General features: G+C 47.3%; 6 protein-coding genes and 1 non-coding gene across 7 annotated transcripts; 3 read left to right on the forward strand and 4 right to left on the reverse strand.

Moving 5' to 3' along the window:
• Positions 1-2,437: 2,437 nt before the first annotated feature.
• Positions 2,438-4,498, reverse strand: ONS95_002386 (uncharacterized protein; the record flags this gene model as incomplete). Its single annotated transcript, XM_058495640.1, has 4 exons — positions 2,438-2,523; positions 2,569-3,923; positions 3,969-4,185; positions 4,375-4,498. The coding sequence occupies 4 exons, from the start codon at positions 4,496-4,498 to the stop codon at positions 2,438-2,440; spliced, it is 1,782 nt and encodes a 593-aa protein (XP_058354368.1).
• A 547-nt stretch (positions 4,499-5,045) lies between these two features.
• Positions 5,046-5,975, forward strand: RHO4 (Rho GTPase; the record flags this gene model as incomplete). Its single annotated transcript, XM_058495641.1, has 3 exons — positions 5,046-5,327; positions 5,375-5,578; positions 5,625-5,975. 3 exons carry the CDS (start codon positions 5,046-5,048, stop codon positions 5,973-5,975), a joined length of 837 nt encoding a protein of 278 aa, XP_058354369.1.
• Positions 5,976-6,266: 291 nt separating this feature from the next.
• On the reverse strand, positions 6,267-6,705 carry ONS95_002388 (uncharacterized protein; the record flags this gene model as incomplete). The annotated part of the gene is made up of 3 exons (XM_058495642.1): positions 6,267-6,428; positions 6,477-6,539; positions 6,598-6,705. 3 exons carry the CDS (start codon positions 6,703-6,705, stop codon positions 6,267-6,269), a joined length of 333 nt encoding a protein of 110 aa, XP_058354370.1.
• Positions 6,706-7,431: 726 nt separating this feature from the next.
• On the forward strand, positions 7,432-12,006 carry ONS95_002389 (uncharacterized protein). Its single transcript, XM_058495643.1, has 4 exons — positions 7,432-7,696; positions 7,749-7,799; positions 8,030-9,131; positions 9,184-12,006. Exons 3-4 carry the CDS (start codon positions 8,836-8,838, stop codon positions 10,790-10,792), a joined length of 1,905 nt encoding a protein of 634 aa, XP_058354371.1. The 5' UTR covers positions 7,432-7,696; positions 7,749-7,799; positions 8,030-8,835; the 3' UTR covers positions 10,793-12,006.
• Positions 12,007-12,217: 211 nt separating this feature from the next.
• ONS95_002390 (uncharacterized protein) lies at positions 12,218-14,238 on the reverse strand. The gene is made up of 2 exons (XM_058495644.1): positions 13,975-14,238; positions 12,218-13,911 (listed from the first exon to the last, which is right to left on the reverse strand). The coding sequence occupies exons 1-2, from the start codon at positions 14,050-14,052 to the stop codon at positions 12,994-12,996; spliced, it is 996 nt and encodes a 331-aa protein (XP_058354372.1). The 5' UTR covers positions 14,053-14,238; the 3' UTR covers positions 12,218-12,993.
• A 209-nt stretch (positions 14,239-14,447) lies between these two features.
• Positions 14,448-15,808, forward strand: CYP10 (Peptidyl-prolyl cis-trans isomerase cyp10). Its single transcript, XM_058495645.1, has 2 exons — positions 14,448-14,711; positions 14,758-15,808. The coding sequence occupies exons 1-2, from the start codon at positions 14,634-14,636 to the stop codon at positions 15,166-15,168; spliced, it is 489 nt and encodes a 162-aa protein (XP_058354373.1). The 5' UTR covers positions 14,448-14,633; the 3' UTR covers positions 15,169-15,808.
• A 1,942-nt stretch (positions 15,809-17,750) lies between these two features.
• ONS95_002392 lies at positions 17,751-17,856 on the reverse strand. The gene has a single exon. It is a non-coding gene; the product is annotated as a tRNA-Leu (tRNA).
• Positions 17,857-18,033: the final 177 nt, after the last annotated feature.

Consider the following 18,033-nt stretch of genomic DNA (forward strand, 5'->3'; position numbering starts at 1 on the left):
TGCTCTATCCGAACACATGCGGTGCATCGTCATTGTACTCCTCTCAAGCTTCCAGTATGACTAGAGAAGCAATCTACGCACACGCACACGCACCGTTCGACAGCTCTCGATAACGTTTTCGTCTGCTTAAACTGAGAATTGTTGAAGGGACATTCCCAATACCCTGCATGTGCAATGACATAATCACCAAACCCAGAAGTCAACCTGACCTATCACCCATTACTATCTACAACAGGCATTCCTTTCCATCCTCAAGACTCCAAATGAAAAGCAAAAGCTTCCACAGGCGAGACAAGAACCCCGCTCTTATTAGCACTCATGATGAAAGTTAAAGTTAAAGTTCCAAACAACGCCCGCACTGCAACACTCAAAGATATTCCCTGCACACCCTCGAGCCCCTAGAAGAAAGATGAAACCTTCTCCCGCTACTTGCCCTCTCATTCAACTCTATCCACTCCACTCGGTTCAAACGGCTTTGAGAGTAAAGTGCTGTGGTCTTGTCATGACTTACTATGAAACGGAATGAGAAGGTTGGGATGGGGTTTAGAGTTCAGTGTTCGAAGTGAGAGGTAAGAGGAGGACAGGAGAGTAGACGCTTTGAGTGCGTGCGTGCGTGAGGAAGCAGATATGTAACTCAATCGGAATCGGGGATGTGGTGTGGAGGAATTAGAGCTCGAGATGAGTCCCGAGCCGAGGAGGGGATATCGTAAGATTGTAAGCTTTTTTGGCCTTTGCGTTTCTTTTGTCAACAGGGCGGATTTTGGTTCAACACGCGGCATTGTAGTGTTAACAATGGTGGCTGAAGCTGTAATCTACTTGTAATGTATCTAGATTTTTTCGCTTGGCCATGAGGTGTCATTTATGAAGGACGTATTGCTGACGTTGAATTTCTTATTTCCTTTCTTGGCTTTACCCTGCCACAGGCAATGGAAGTGGCAAGCACAGACGAGGACCCTTACTCCCACCCTCCAGGCATCTATCATCCTCCCAAAGATAATGCTGCGCATTAATTTCCATAGTATATTAAAGCGTAACCCGTGCCGTCAACATGACGATAGCTCTCTTACTAACCACAGAAGCCTGACCACCCCAACCCAGCCAGCACAGCCAGCCCTACAAGAAATCCTCCGCATCCCAAACAATGACACCATCCCGCATTAATCCCAAGCTCTGTCCTTGAACAGATCTCTATAAGTAAAGTGATATTGGACATCACATTGAATTTGGAAGGCTAGTAAAGACGCATATGGAATTTAGAATGGGATGGCCCTGCGGAACGGGGAGGCGGTGAGTTGGCATGTGGGGCGGGGATTACGAGTGAGATCCAGATCGTGGAGAACCTTGTTTGATATTTGGCATCGGACTATGATGTGTTTGGGAATGGGGGGATGGGAAGAACAAGAGGTAGTGATGACATTAGACTCGGTCCTTGGTGTGTCTACTTGTATCTGTTTTCACGCTTTGAAGGATTTGGCTCAAGTTAAGCGAGAGCGAGAGTGGGCCTCCCAGGAGGTCGCTAGACTCGGGTCTTTTGTTTACTTTCTCTTGACTCGCGCTTTCAAGCCTGGATGGGCAAAATGATGTACGTTTTGGACATTTTCTGTTGTCCCAAGTTAGCAGTCGGACATGTTTGAAGTCTTGGAGCTGACGCCACTAGAGGAAGTTCGCGAAAATGTAGAACACAACACTTTCCAGCCAATTTGAAGTTAAATCGGGTTCCAACATAGATGCTCATAAACCCAAATCCAATCCATCTAAGTCAGGATTTCACTCCGTCCAGAAGGAACTTGAAGAAGGGAACTACTCTCCTCTTTTCTGCCTTAATGCAACAAGGTGGAAAATAAGGGCAACACAAAAGTGAATGGCTCTACAAGCCCTACCACGTCCCTTAGAAAATTGCGAATCGATCGACGGGATGCATGATCATTAGCGCTTCTCCGCCAGCATTCGCGGGCACCTCGTATCAGTCACTGGCTGCGACTGAAAGACGATGGATGCCTAATAAGGCAGCAAGCAAGGGATTCGCTTCCTGGATATTAAGAGACCCTAATCTGCCAATCCTACAAAGCTGGCTGCCCAATAAACATTGAAAATGTGCCATGATATATAAAGCCTAGTGATAGGCTACTAGATATGTTCTAAGCCATCAAATATTCCCAAAAGAAGCCAAATCAAATTATCACGGAAGAACGAAAAAAGAAAGAAAAACAGCCTCTTACATAGGCAGAGAAAAGTCCACAGGCTCTTATGACATCAATTGCAATGCAGTCTCTGTACACCAATGTATGGAAACACCGCTATGTGAAGAAGAAAAAAACCGCCCAATTGCCTAGACGCCAGCAATCGTATCCTAAAGTCGTTCCAATCGTCAAAAACCTAACACCTGGTCATGCAAGAAGCGAGAAGAAAGTCCTGCTGGACTCCAAAAGCAAAAGTTCTAGTGGAATGGACGAAGATGACCCATACCCAGTCCCAGGATCTCGAAAATTATTGGGTTGGTTTCAACTGCTAGCCATCCGATTCCTCCACCAATTAGTGGTTATCTGACCAGAAAAATGGAGTACTTACCAGCGTAAATAACCAGTTTCGTAACAACCTCAACATCGTACCTCACACGAGGCTTCTCCAGTCGTGAAAACATCTCCTTCTCCTCCAGTTCATTCTGTTGTCCGACAGAAATCTCGGCATCATCATCATCCTGCTCTTCGTTCGCCACAGGTGGTGTGGCAGGAGCATAAGTAACATGCCCTTGGCCCATCATCTGCTCATAAGATCCAATCCTAGATTGAGCTGGAGTAGGTAAATTGCCATTGTTGATCCCCAAGGATCCCGAGATTCCAGAAACTTGGGACACGGCTCCATCTTTATCAACATCACCGCCTACGATGAAATGGTCCTTGGATTGCTGTCCTTTCTCCGAAGAATGTGCCGCTTGCACTGCTGATGTGATATCGCTCGAGTTCGTCAAGCTGTCTCTTCGCCTCTTCTCTCGGTAGGCCAAAGTCTCGTATGCATCAGCAGCAGATTGAGGGCCGACAGACACTGCACGACCTCTACCTGGGTGACGAATCGAAGTAAGGAGGCTCGGTAGGTCGGAAACGGATGGCATGACATTGTCAACCTTTAGTCGTGCAGGGATTTTCTGGTATTCTGATGCAGGCATGAAGAACTTTCGAGGTAGGATGAAGCCGTATTTCTCAATAGTCCGGAACAGATGAGGAAGACACTTGAGAAGTGTAGGTTTCATAACCTCTCTCCATGCAAAGATGACCAAAATACCGATCAGCATTCGAACAATGACCGTGATCCATCCCATATGCTCAAGACTGAAAGGAACAGTTGCGGGTACGGGAACATCCCATGCCCAGTTTCCAGTCGCATAGTGCCATCCACCCAGCTCAATTCCAATCATAGTACCAGCGAAGGAAACACTATCGTCGAAGCATGGGCAGTCATCGGCGGGTTCCGGATGAATTCGAACTAGGCAGATGATGGCAAGCGCTACAGCCATAGGCGCGATCCAAGAGCTGCTGTGCAAATATCGGTCGATCTCGGCACCGTAGATGCACTCAATGGCTGAGATCCCAACTCCCATAATGCTTCCCACGATAACATCTAAGAAGCCATGCATTCCGCAATAGAGTCGGCCGAGGATAATGGAGAACGCATAGGTGTAGCTGAGTATTTCTACGATCAACTTTGTTGAAGGCTGCAGCTGGCTGTCCGGTGAGTGTGTTGTAAACAGGCAGTATACCGCTACAGAAACGGCATTCGCAGAGTGCGTTGACGGGAAACCATACTCCAAAGCCGCCGAACCTGACATTGTGATTCTGTGGAGAGGTGGGGATAACGGGCGAGGTAGAGACAGCATGTCCTTCAGAAATCCGGTAGAGAAGACTCCAGTAGCAAGTATATGGACCATTCTATGTCCCTCAGCCGTCATTCTAAGGTTCTGGGAAATAGCTCACCCTCTTCCCACCGAAGTATGCCCACACCAGAACAAAATCGGGAGGAAGATCATAAAGAAAGTATGGGTTCCCAGATTGGCTGTGATTGCAAAATACGTATCGAGAGCTGGTGAGCGCATCTTATCCTGCATCCACGCCAAGTATGGGGTCTCCCATCGTATCAGGGGGAGGATTTTCTGTCGCAAATTGTATCGCCATGGTGGAAGTCTGCGCTTGTCTGCCAATGATCAATATGCTTTCTTGGAGAAGATATCGCAAGTAAACAAATAGGAGAGTCTAGCTGGAAGCTTCAATGCGGGGGTTAGGTGGGTAGACAGCATGGGCCAAGCAGCAACATCGTCAAAAGAGGACGAAGCAATGAATAAAAGCAACAGCACAAACAGCCAAACTAGTCCCAAAGACGTACAATGATCTAGACTTCTCAAACCCGCATCAATGACATCTTCTGGCGCGGTGACTGCTATCGATGGCGGGGCATCTGGAAACGCCTCGAGCTCTAGGCCGCCCGAGCCTTTTGGAGTCGAGGACATCGTCGTCGCTGCATGTAGTATATGTTTGAGACAATTGTGAGACGACGAACACTATGGAGGAATCCAATGGTTTGTAAAGGAGCGTGGAGGTTCGTGAAGTTGACAGGCGGAGGGGCGTTATCCACATCCACATTCAGATCCTCGAATTCAAGACACGACACGATGCCTCGGGCCCGTTGAGAAGCTCCGCGCTCCGTGTTTGTACCTCAGGCTGCTGCCGGGCTGTTTGGCTGGTGGAGGGTGCAGATCGTCAGCCATGTGGCAGGGGCCGAGGAGCCGTCGCGTGTGCCTGGTGGTGCGTTTTCGTTGCTATACAGCAACGCTGTTTACATTTCCTCATTCAGATCCCATCCCATCCATCTCGACCCAGGAGCCTCCCCAGGTTTCATTCAACGCTTTCATTCCCAATACAAGACAACTCCCATCATAGTTTCTACATACCATCGGGCATAATTAGAAGCACTCCCGCATACCTACCTTGAGATTCACTGCCAGCCAAATACGTCACTGGCGTCCCGCTTGTCGGAGCTTGCTCGTCCAAGTCAATATGTCGGCGCAATATCAGCAACAAGATTATTACAACAACCGGCGCTCTGATATGTCGGAAAAGTACGACGCACCAATGAGAAAGCCCACACGTCGTGAACAGAGCGCCAGATCCAGCGAAGGGACAGTCAGTACAATGATGAGCTCTTCTTCAGGCAGAGAGTCAGCAGTCACAAACGTTACGGAGGGTCCAGCATATTCGAAGAAGATCGTCGTTGTTGGAGATGGAGGATGTGGGAAGACCTGTCTCTTGATCAGTTACAGTCAAGGCTACTTTCCAGAGGTACGGGCATTCTATCCATGATCCAATGACAAGACTGACGATTATAGAAATATGTACCCACAGTCTTTGAGAACTACATCACATACCCAACTCACCAGGCAAGCGGCAAGACACTTGAGCTAGCTCTGTGGGATACGGCCGGACAAGAAGAATACGATCGTCTTCGTCCTCTCTCATACCCAGAGACCGACTTGTTGTTTGTTTGTTTCGCCATCGATTGCCCCAACTCTTTAGACAATGTTATGGACAAGGTAAGCGCCTCAACTATCCTAGAAGGATTATGCTCACGCAATTCAGTGGTACCCCGAAGTCCTTCATTTCTGCCCATACACTCCTCTCGTCCTCGTCGGCCTCAAATCAGATCTTCGAACCAAGCGTACCTGCATCGATCTCCTCAAAACCCAAGGATTGACGCCGGTTACGCAAGAGCAAGGAATGAACGTGGCACGCAAGATGGGAGCGAGATATATGGAGTGCAGTAGTAAGGAGATGACCGGAGTGGACGAAATCTTCACAGAGGCTATCAACACAGTTGTCGCGAATGATCGGAGTAACCAACGCCAACAACAAACATCATCGTCTGGAGGAGGATCAGGTCCGCAACTTGGTGGGATCAAGAAGAAGAAGCGGAACTGCCGTTTCCTGTAAGCTACGACCTTGTTACGATTTCGCTACGACCTACGACTCAACTGCATACACGAAGCAATGCAGAAAATGGCTGGGATATGGATCTGGCCGAGCATTGCTGTTCTTCTCTCCTGGACATTGGGTTTCTCTTCCAATTTTGTCGCTTCTTCTGAGTAATAGGGACCTGGGCCGGCATTGCACAACGGGATTTTCTTATGTATCATGACCTTTTCCTTGTAGAAATAAGACATACATCCATCACCTTCCTCTCCCTGGGTATCGTGAATTCCAAACGCCTTGTTATCGAATCCCTTATCGACCATTTCCCTGCGCCTCACTCAACTCGGTCTCGTCTTCTCCATGTCCATCTTCTCCCTCTTCGTCCTGTCCTTCTGGCTCCGCGTCGGGATCTTTAGCCATCACATTCTCGAATTGCGACCATAGTGCCTCAACTGAGCCGAATTCATTTCCGACCTATCAAGCCATCAGCCAGTTTTCCAAATCCCTAAAGGCTCTAATCACAGCAATGACACCCTCCAGCGATCGATTCAGTTTGTTGATATTCGCCAATACATGTTCAAAGCTCTGCAATTTCCGTCAGCGCGTCTTCTCTATATCCTGTCACAAAAAAAGGAAGACGTACAATGCCAATCTCCTGCAGCAGAATCTCCCGCTGTTGCTCGAAGAATGACCTTTCTGGCTGCGCACTCGTCGAAGAGGCGGCTGGTGGCCGGGTGATGCTGGACGACATTTTGGTGGATGTTGGTGGGGTTTGGGAGAGGGACGGTGATTGAGGAGGGGAACGCGAGGCAGCGTGGAGATTGACGCGCCAAGGTTTTCGTGTGGGGAAATGACCTGCTTTCTTCGTTCACCCCATGGCTGACCAAAAACGCATGATTCAACAGCTCGAACTGTTTCACAAAGCCAGTGCACATTATCTTGATACAATATAAGGGAGAGACTTCAGGCAACGTTTCTGCCATGGTGTCTGGCTTCTATGGAGTGCCTGTAATGCCAAAGTTGATACGTAAGCTTTGAGCTACAGCTAAATCGACAAAGGCTAAGCAAGCGAGCCAGACTTGAAAAGTAAATATCACCCCCAAGTATGAAACGAGAACTGTGTACACTAAGTGAAAGGACTTCCTACTTCAAACTCGGGTACTGCTCAGCTCTACCAATCAACTCCATTGGATCATTGCAATCAACTGTGAATATGTCACTGTTGTACCCTGACCCAGGAGTCCAAGGACCACCAGGCTGAGTTATTGAAGAGACTTGTGGTGGTAAGTGCATGAATATTGCCAGTGGTTATTCTATGCTTCGTCCCATACCCAAAACTGGTATACTAGTTCGTCAAAGAACAGCAGCAGTCAGGCAGTTTTGTGTTGTGTCATGGATAAGTATGGATGCCTCAGGCCTCAGTATCCGCCAGGACTCGTCTTTTTGGCCATGGCCTTCTATCAACCGGTAGTTGGTTCTGACACTCATTCGGCATCCAAAACACAGCGGAAACCACTTTTCTCGTGAACTTGTCTTGAGAAATTGACTTGTAAACTTGATCTCAATGATAATAATACTCGCTGGTCATGTTCAAGCGCGGAGAGTCTGTATCTTCTACCCCAGCGCCACAGACCATGACTGTGCACATGGGATGTAATATTGAAGAACCAATACGGTATTGATAGACCAGACGAGCTTCTTTCAAGCATGAAACTTTCAGCTAAGATGGAGGATGGTTCAAGGTGAATTAATAGATAGACACATGGTTTCACTCGGTACTGATCACTCTTGCAGGCCAGTACTGCTCAGACATGAATCGAGACCAAATTGCCTCCAAGCCGAACGGTATGTACTATCATAACCACTATTTGTCTTACGTACCAATACTTCTCACAAATTCACAACCGTCCAGGAGTCCAAGGGACTCTCAAGCCTGTGAACACGCTGAAGTTACCTCCGAACACCCACCAACTCTCCTCTCCTAATGGGTTCCATTAGCTTTAGACGAAAGACAGCTGCAAGAAAGAATACTTGCAAACTATTCAGGAATCTAACGCAGACTCATATAGTAGTAGATCATCCTCAAGAGCTGTCATTGATTTAGACAAGACCGATCATTTACCTGATCGAAAGTCAGTGCGAAGGCCAAACCAGAGTCCTGCTCGCAGATATTCTAGTGCAAACATAGCAGCTGGCTTGGAGGAGCTTCCAAGAGAGGAGAGGCGGGTGAATCCTCGTCCTCACCATGCTAGTAGGGAAAATCACGACAGACAATCACAATCCAACTTCTCCGCCAGTCTGTCTTCAAAAATACCTGACAGTGGTATCTCACATCAAAGCATTGCTTCTCCACAGCCAGATCATACGGATCTTAGTGTATATAGCGTTTCGGAACATTCTGATCAAGAAGTAGATGCACAAGAAACGGCTTCTACTTTCCAGAAGTTCCGGAAATCATACCCGCAGGTCGTCGTATACGAATCACGGGACATATTGTCTTCAACCTCCGCTACTCCACAATCAAACCGGGTCGGATCTTGTTTATCTAAAAAGTCCGATGGGTATGATGGCAGGCCGACAAAGGACTTTCAATCCGACCATTCCGTAACATCCATGACAGACAAGAACCAGCAATTCATACCTGCCAGCGCAAGAGAGCGAGCTCCCAAGAGAAAATTCACGACACTCAATTGATATCCTAGATATCAGTGAGGACGAACTCGCACCAACATACAAGCTCCCAAAGATCAAGAAACCGAAACGATTTAAAAAGGATCAAGCACCCATCTCCGACATAGGAAGCCCTCCGAAAGCTGCGAAACTAGCCACGAAAACCAAGAAATATCCAGTCTTGAGCATCTTCTCTGAGTCTCACTGCTGGATGCGACCTCAATTACTCCGGCATTGGTATCTTCACCAAGATAATACCAGCGGAATGCTGGCGGCCTACGACGATCAGGGAGGCCAAATCCACGACTTGATTCTTAAGCCACTTTCCATTCAGAAAGTCCAGCGGAGCCCCTATAGTGAGAAACTTGTCATACACAAGCATAAATACGCCACTGCCAAAGGTTCAACCAAGGTATTCCTGGAATTTGTCACCACTGAGGATGCACGACAAATTTGCGACGTCTTGAAAGAACACGACTCTACTATTCTTTTCGTTGTATTAGATAGGTCAGTATTCTCATGAATTTCACTTTCACAAACTAACTTTTCAACCTACTAGTGCACAGCTGGATAGAAAGTTTGTTCACATCCGGAAAATAGTTGACTCCAGGGAACCGAAAACACCTCAAACTTTGAGAAGGTCTGGGACTAGGGCTGTAGAGACTCGATTGCGACAAACAGAAGATACAAAACGACGAGGACAAGAAGGGGAAAGTGCCAGACAACAAGGAGCCTCCGTAGACAGACAACATCCAAATGAACCCAAGGATAGCCATGGTAACCTTACTCTCAGAAAGAGAAAATTACCTGAAGATGCGAGTTCCTCAAGAAAAGGAAAGACATCGACGGCACTACGGAGCCTCCGGTCATCAAGAGGACCCAATAATGATTGCTCGGATGGTCCGGCTGATGCCTGCCGGTCGAATGATCCAGATTCCTTTTACGGCAATAGGGGCCGCTTGTCCTTCAGCATTGTTGATGATGAAGAACCTACTGTGCGCTCCTCAAGTCCACTACGGTGGACTGAAAAAAACCAGAATTGGGCCAAGTCTTGGAAAGGTCCGGTCGTGTATCCACGCCAAGGAGACAAGAAGTCGAGGACCACGGTGGAGTTGAATGATGTTGAGAGGCTGGATGAGGGACAGTATTTGAATGATAACATCATCAACTTTTACCTCAGCTGGCTAGCATATCGCCTCGGGGAGGAGTCTCCAAAATTGGCAAAACGCGTCTACTTTCATAACACGTTTTTCTACAAGACCTTGACTCAAGGCGTAAAGGGAAAACGGGGCATCAACTACGAAGCCGTTGAAAGATGGACTTCCAAGTGTGACTTGCTGTCGTTTGACTACATCATTATTCCCATCAACGAAGACACTCATTGGTACGTGGCGATTATCTGCAACGCTGCACGACTTCACACTCAGCAGGTTGAGGGATCTCTAACTCCAAAGCCTGCAGAAAATAGAGACAGGTCCGAAGATCTACAAGATCATGCGTGCAAGAATAGACTAGTCGATTCAGGTTCTCGGTCATTGTCAAGCAATATAACAAATCTATTGGACAAGATGAGCGCTGGGCAGAGAACTAACCAAATAAAAAGGATGTCGGAAGCTGAGCAGAGACTGAACGCTTCAGTGGACCTCAAAGAACAAGCCCATGTCTCGAAAGACAATTATTTAGCAAGCAAGAAAAGGCCAGGAAGGCCCCAGGCCCTACGCAAATTCGACCCCCTTCAGCCCAGAATTATCACCCTTGACTCACTTGGTCTCAAGCACTCCCCAACTTGCACCAACCTAAAGAATTATCTGGTTGCGGAGATCAAAGCAAAAAAGAAGATCAGTATTCCTGTCCCTGGATCTCTCGGAGCCACTGCAGTCAATATTCCTCGGCAGACCAACTATGTTGATTGCGGTCTTTTCCTTCTGAATTATGTCGAACAGTTTCTTAAGGATCCCGATAAATTCATCCATGATATCTTTCAAGCTCGGGACTATGAAATCGTATTGCCAACTGCATCTTTCATGCGAGATCACATCAGGCAGATACTCTTCGACCTTCAAGAGGATCAAGGCCGTGACGCTGAGGCGTCGAGAGAAAAGAAGTGCAATAACAAGCATGCCGAGAAGCCGGAGACTGGGCTGAATAGCTTCCAAAAGGACACCTGATCAGGAGCAAATTGAAGCTGTCCTCAATTCGGTTCATTGGAATGACCAGATTTCTCCCAAGCACTAAGATCAAGATACCACTGAGCAGCTCCTCGCGAGCCTAGCAGCGACTTGCAAGCAGCCGAAAGGCAGGGAAGAGACGCTAAAGTTTGACGTGGATGTTGATGAGTTATCACCCACGGGACCTGTTGGCAGATGCAAAAGTAACCATGTAGAATCCAAGTTTCTCGTCGCAGAGAGGCACCGGCACAAGCCGGTATCATGCTTCTCGGGACGCAAATCAAGTTCGGTTTCTGTGGAGGTCCTACAAACAATGTATAACGGTCACAGGTGGTCTCTTTCGACAGTCACTTCTGGGGATACGATAATTTCCGGAGGAAGACATGTTCAGCAGTGTAGCTGTTACGGATGAGCGTCTCATGCATTTTGTCGTCCATGGTCTGTTCTAGAAAACACTTGACCAGAGTACCTATTGTGGGCCATTCAAAGATCTCCAATTTTAATCAAGAATTTTTAATTTCTCTTATCAACGTTGTTGAAATAACCTTCCTTTTCGAAAGTGGTTGAGTAACATACCAGCTGACCCAGAATTTTCTCACACAGTCAACAGCCCCAAAGACGATGACAACAAAAGCCAATCCTATTGTAGTCAACACTCAACAAGCAGCAACACCTCCGCATTTCACATGGCTAAACCGGAGTGGTCTCCGTTCCCAACCCCTCGGCCATTTCCCACCTTCCCTTCCTACCCCTCATCAAACCTAAACACGCCTTAGCGAAGTCCCCTCTCCAAGCGAGACCTACCTACTGCTCTACCCCACCCGCCCACCTCTTTGCTGGACGTCCCCCTCCTAGAAACGGCACGGCACATATTTAGGTAGCGTACCATGCTACCAAACCCGATATTGACATTGCACATGCGGGCTACGTTGGTCCCTATCTACTAGCAAGATCTGATAAGCCACAATGTGGAAGGCTTTTCAATGTATGGCTCGATGTGAGGATTGTTTTGCATGATGAGGGAGAGAATAGCTAGACTAGGGTTGGGTTGGGACATTGCAGCAGACCCATTATGGGAGGGTAAAATGCAAGTATCTGAGAGATCTAGAACCCCGCAAATGTGAAATCCCAAGCAGATATGAAATTGGCCGGGAGAAATGTATTATCTGTTATCCATGTCCCCGCTCTACGAATCACGCAATCGTATCAAAATGATATCCAACTGCATATAACATAGACCTACAAACGTCCAGCGCTTCGATTCTCGACTACCCAATCAGGAGTTTCAGCCACAGGAACTTAGGAGGAAAGCCGACCGTTGGATCTGCACTGACTGCAGCTGTTGGGTGTCAAGAGTAGCCAGTCACAAAAGAACAAGTCAACACATCTCCCAAACGCGAAAAAAAAAACCTGTGAAGCATGTTTGGCAAGAACTGGGTTGGTATCATTTCGTCTTCCTAGACTATCGTAAAATCTCTTATCTCATCTCGTCTCGTCTCTTCTCATTATCAACTAAAATGTACGTCGTACAAGAATGGTCATTTACTCATGATCATCCAACATGTTCATCCATCCATCATATCCAGCCCTCAAAATTGGTGGACAGATTAGGTAGAAAATCGTCCTGGAAATAGTATCCAGTGGTCTTACTAATCCTGGATATTTCACTCGCTGCCGCCCCATAAATCCTTGCAAATGTCATTATCTCTTCTCTTCTCTTCCAGTATGCGGCGGTGATTTGCTTCAGCCAAAATATGGGTATATTAGCCCGCCTCCACCTTGTACGCCAAAGTCCTCCGGGTTGTATGCTTGACGTGATCGAAAATCCGCAGTTGCTTCAATGCGGAGTTTCGTCCCCTTGGAATGGCATGGAGGCAGAGCATGGGAATCGGTATCTCCGTCGTCGCAGGTTGTGATTCTGTAGATCGATACAGGTTGGTTAAGATTCGTCATTCGATCACCATCTTCCGTTGCCCTCCCACCATCGTCCATCCCAATGCTCGTAGTGCTTCCTTGTCGTTTGCTCGAATGATTGTGCACGCGGGTAACATTGGATTGTGAGGATCGACGTGTGATGCGTCCTTAGCGGCTTGCTCTATTGCATCCATTTCCTCTTTACAGTCCTGTTGATCGAGTGGGCATACCACAATTGGTTGCCTCAAGACAATGTCTCTAGCTGCGGACATATGTGCCTGACTGCGTTAGCACAGATATGATAATATGGAAAATCCAAATACCTTGATAATCAGGAAGAACTCGATCTTGTAAAGAGTTCCTGTAGTAGTGAATGAATTGACTGCATACATTGGAAATGCAGCCTTCCCTCGACGGATGATTCCTTCTGGGTCCCGTAGCTCTTTGGATGGAAATACGAGGCCAAGATTAGTGAAGTATCCAGCCTCGGGCATTCTGACCCCGACCGTTTGTGTATGCTTGGCTATCCGATTGACCTTCTTCGTTGGCTCGTCTCCCTCAGGATTGTATGTGATTTCCTCTTCTATCCCAATAGTAATTTTCTGAATCGTGACTTTCTTCGCCTTGCTCATCCAATCCGGATTTGGCGAAAGCTTGATGTAAACGCTCACAGGGTCCAAGGGGCCGTATGACCACCGAGGTAACGATATGCCTAACGTAACCAAATGATCCGATGTCTTCTCCGCAGCTTCGGGTCGATTGTACATTCCAAAAGTCGAAAGGGTATCATATCTCTGTATTGGTACTGGGAATGCGAACTTCTTTTGTTCCTGGCCTTGCTGAACTGTCACTACTAGCTCGTAGAATGTCTCCGCGGTTCGACTTGGAAGCTGTAATGAAGCTGGAGGTATCCTTCTATTCGTCTCTTCCCCTCCTCTACCAAATGGTATGAACAGTACGAACGGTAGGTCCATCAACACCACACTCTCTGATTCCCTCCCAGCCGGACATCGGAATAAAAGCAGCTCTTTCCCCACAACATCTGTGGTCTCCCTTCTCGGCGTCCCCAGGTGTTTCTTCGCTATCGACTCGGCGGAGGGGTGTATCGTCTCTCGTCTTTGTAAACAGATCCGGACCAGAGATATCGCAACAGGCGCAGAAATCCCAGTGAGGGGTCTGATCTCAACCTTGCCTTCTATACGAGGCTGAAGATATTTTTGTTAGCGAAATTACAATTGACAGCCATATACAATTAAAGTAAAGCTTACAAGGGTCGCCGAAATCCCGGGGTATCCCACGAGAAAGTTACTATTTGGCGGCCCCGAGACTCTGACAAAGGCAGCCATCTTGTCTCGGGCTCACGCTGGCGCCTCAGCGCGGGTTTACGCCAAGTTTGTAGCAGTTTGGGTGGATCAGGTTCGTTTATCGTAATCTGGAGAGCATATGGGTCGTGATGGTAGGTAAGGTTTGGGCTGGGTGGTGCAGAGGGTCGGGTGTGCGAGAGCTCGTCGTCACCAATACATAAGCAAGGCTCAGCCGCCTTGTTGATGCTGTGTTTTGGCCGATATGGTTTAGGAGCTTCGAGGGCTCGTTGGAAGTCAAGCGCTTAGAGTTGGCGAGAGAGACGGGGTCGTGAAGAGAGTGGGTTGCATGAGGCTCAAATGTGCCAGGCTATGTATTCATTGCAACGCAATGCAGTCTTCTCTTTGTTGTGTTTGCGCGGCAGCAGGTGAGGAGAGTCCAGCCAGCTGCCAAAGCAGGGATTCGCTTCCTTGATGGCTGTTTCTCGGCACAACTTAGCGCTGCGACTGCCAGCGAGGCCGGGCCACGGGCTGCTCTGTGTTTACACCCGCGATCCTTCAGCCCTACGGCGTTCCATTCCTTTGAGAAGCAATGCCAAATTCGAGTATCGCGCGTACTGTCGACAATGTCTGTCACTCTGCACACAAACCTCGGTGATATCAAGGTCGAAGTCTTCTGCGAAAGCGTGCCAAAGACTGCAGAGGTGAGCAGTCCAGCGAGCTATGTTGCGCAAGTCTAACTATCACCAGAACTTTCTTGCTTTATGCGCCTCGGGCTACTACGATGGCTCTGCCTTTCACCGACTCATTCCAAACTTCATGATCCAGACCGGAGCTCCTCCCTCACTACCTAAAGGAGGTGTATCAATATGGGAAGAGCCATTCGAAGACGAGATTCGACCGACTCTACGGCACAATGCGCGAGGAATAGTCAGCATGGCGAACAAAGGACCTGCAACGAATGGCAGCCAATTCTTCTTCTGCTTTAACAAAGCCCCGCATTTAGATGGAAAGAATACCGTGTTTGGGCATGTTCTGGGAGATGATAGTCTGGCGACATTGGCAAAGATGGAGAAGGTTGAGGTGGACAAGAAAAATCGACCCAAAGAGCTGATCAAGATCGAGAGCATTACGATGCATGCGAATCCATTGGCCGATTGAAAGGTGGACGGGCCATTGCAATCAAGGTTAAGGGGGTAAGCCAGCAAGGGCGTATGCTTCCATGAGAACAGAATGAGTTCATGGTAAGGAGACTCCCGATCAAGCAGTTGGGCAAGGGCCGCCAGACTGGCGGACGACCCATGGCTGCTCCACCGGAGTCCAAGATCATTTGTAGGATACATGATATACCAGTGGGGACGCGCCGACTCCAAGAGCAAAATTCCAAAAGGCATTTCCAGCGGTCTAGCCTGTGAGCGTGTATATATGAAGACTTTGCCGTGGCAAATGATATGAGGATGAGTAGACGAGGATATCAATTCCGCAAGGGGTAAACTCCTGCGGTCTTTGGCATTTGATTTTTGTAATGTATCGGCTTTCTGTCCGTTTGTCGTCTTCATATTTTCTTTGGCTCTGTGGAGATGTGTTTGAAGCCGTTTATTATCTATACAATAAGCAAAACATTAATACGGCCTACACTTCAACCATCTCATCATCCTCCTCCTCCACCACTTGTACTTCCCCCTCCCCTCGTCCACCAACGGAAATGACATACGGATGTGGATTTTGAGAGTCGTTGGAGAGACAAAACAAACGCTGACGCGAACCCAATAACATAAACAAATCGAGACTTCTACATGGGTCGGCAACGCTATCGCTGGCACCGAAATGTTAAGCCAATGTCGTGTATAAAATGTAACACTTCAAGCAGCCTCGGGGTTTCCAAATCTCCAGAAGTATCATCAATTTCCCAAATGTTAACAGAGACTAGAGGGCAGAAACCGTTCCTAAGCACTTCACACTTCATTCAGAGTGCGAAACACAGACTAGAATAAACACTCTTACATCTACGAGCCTTACACGGCGGATGTTTTGAGATATCTCTGTGCGCTACAGTCCCTACCAAAACTAATTCATGCACACTTAAACTTGAACTCCTGTCAAGCTACGCGTCTATCTTGTATATTTGCGCCAGGCTTGTTTCTCTACATCTGGCGAGGTATTGGAGCAACTCTGGTAAAATTAAGCGAGCCTCCTACTAGTCGCAGCGACATCAACAAAAACAAAAAACGAAACAGAAAGAGGAGCTTTATGCGCGACTAGCCATCAAAATCTAAAACATAAGAACGAAATACATCTGACCGAAGTCTATTGAAGATTTGAGAGCTTTTCCAACTGACAACCCCTGAACCACACTGGGACACCAGAATTGGTTAGCCCTAACTAGAATAAAGGACTTTCAATTCAGCCGGTAGGCTCTCTCTGGAATATCTGGAGAAGGTAAACTGTTTTTTAGTGTGTGATTAGAGGGGTGATACCTACCAAAACTACACAAATTAATCGCTGTAGTTTGGTAGGAAGTGCTCATTTAGATATATATTCTCTAAGCGGCAACGGCATTTTAACCGTGTCAAGGCCTATTTGGCTGTCTCAATTGCCTACTCAAACTTACCGGCCACGTCAGAGCACATGAGTTGAGTGTATCATAAATAACATCGCTTGTATTGGATTGGGTCATTGTTTCTGTTCAAAAAGCACTTTATAGTGACGTTGAGTAGCTCAGCTTCCTAGTTAAGATACACTGCAGCGTGAGCAGGTGGTGGTATCAGCATGAAACCAAGCCTTATTCACAAAATGAAGCAAGACGCTCAATTGAAATATCTGATGTACTACTTGAACATGATTAAGTAAAGGTTGAAGTCTTTATACTCTTTAGATTTGTGATAGGCTAGAAAGAGAAAATATTGCCAGATTAGTTCTATTATACTATCCACTGACAAGCTCCCACCACTACCGTTGTCTCTCATACTGTTCTCACAGGCCATAAAGTGATATCATGAGACTTTGGAGATTGAAACAATGAAACTATCCAAAAGAGCAGTTAAAGTGCGATCCACTGGCATTGGATGACTGAGGTCGGGCGTGTTAGAATAATCAATGCTGCTCACTTGAACAAGTACTGGAGTGTTTATGGTACTTGTATGACTTGATATAGCTCCAGGTCTTTCTGTCTCTGTCTCTATCATTACAGTGTACAACACCACCCGGCTTTTCTTACAGGAAGTCACAGACAGAGCAAATGAGCTGACCCTCATTTGTTAGGGATAGTGATTTGTCCCATGCGCAGGATTAACAGCCTTGTAGCCCTAACTACTCGTCCAACAGTCCTCTTTCCAAATTCCCTCACCTGTACCACACCCAACTTCAGCCCTTAGTATTGACGCTTGTGTGGGGTTAATAAGAGCAGCCAGCGTCGGCACTGAGCTTTGTTGCTGTAGATTTGTCCTGCAAAGGAACCAAAACGATCCGCAGTCATTCGTGGCGCAGGTGAGTATCCTGCGTCTCTGCAGTCTCCTGCCAAACACCACATTCATATATGCTTGACACACAATCTCTGCTTCCTTATTTTCGCTTAAGCAGAAGGCAAGAAAACAAAGGCAGTCTCGACAAAGGCGGGGTCGCTCCGTTTGTCCTCGCTTAACGCCACATGCAAAATTCTGTCCACTAGCAATGACAAATCTTTAAAACAGCATAACTTTCTTGAACTAGATGCTAAAGATACAAAAAAGATTGCAAAATAATGCTGAGAGCCGCAGGATTCGAACCTGCGCCACGAATGACTGCGGATCGTTTTGGTTCCTTTGCAGGACAAACCTAAACACAGCGCCTTAACCACTCGGCCAGACTCCCAAGATACATGATTTGGTAATCATTGTTAAGAGATTTCTCTTATTTAAATATACAAAACTATTACTTGAATGACTCACAAGTCAGATGCTCATAGGTGGGGGTGGGGTAGGCGTCAGCGGGCTTGTCTCACTTGGGTCTTTAGTGGGGATCTTTTGGAACTTTGCAAAGAATAGTGGG

Source organism: Cadophora gregata (genome assembly GCF_030347475.1).
Source record: "Cadophora gregata isolate MNR1 chromosome Unknown scaffold_11, whole genome shotgun sequence".
NCBI lineage: Eukaryota > Fungi > Ascomycota > Leotiomycetes > Helotiales > Ploettnerulaceae > Cadophora > Cadophora gregata.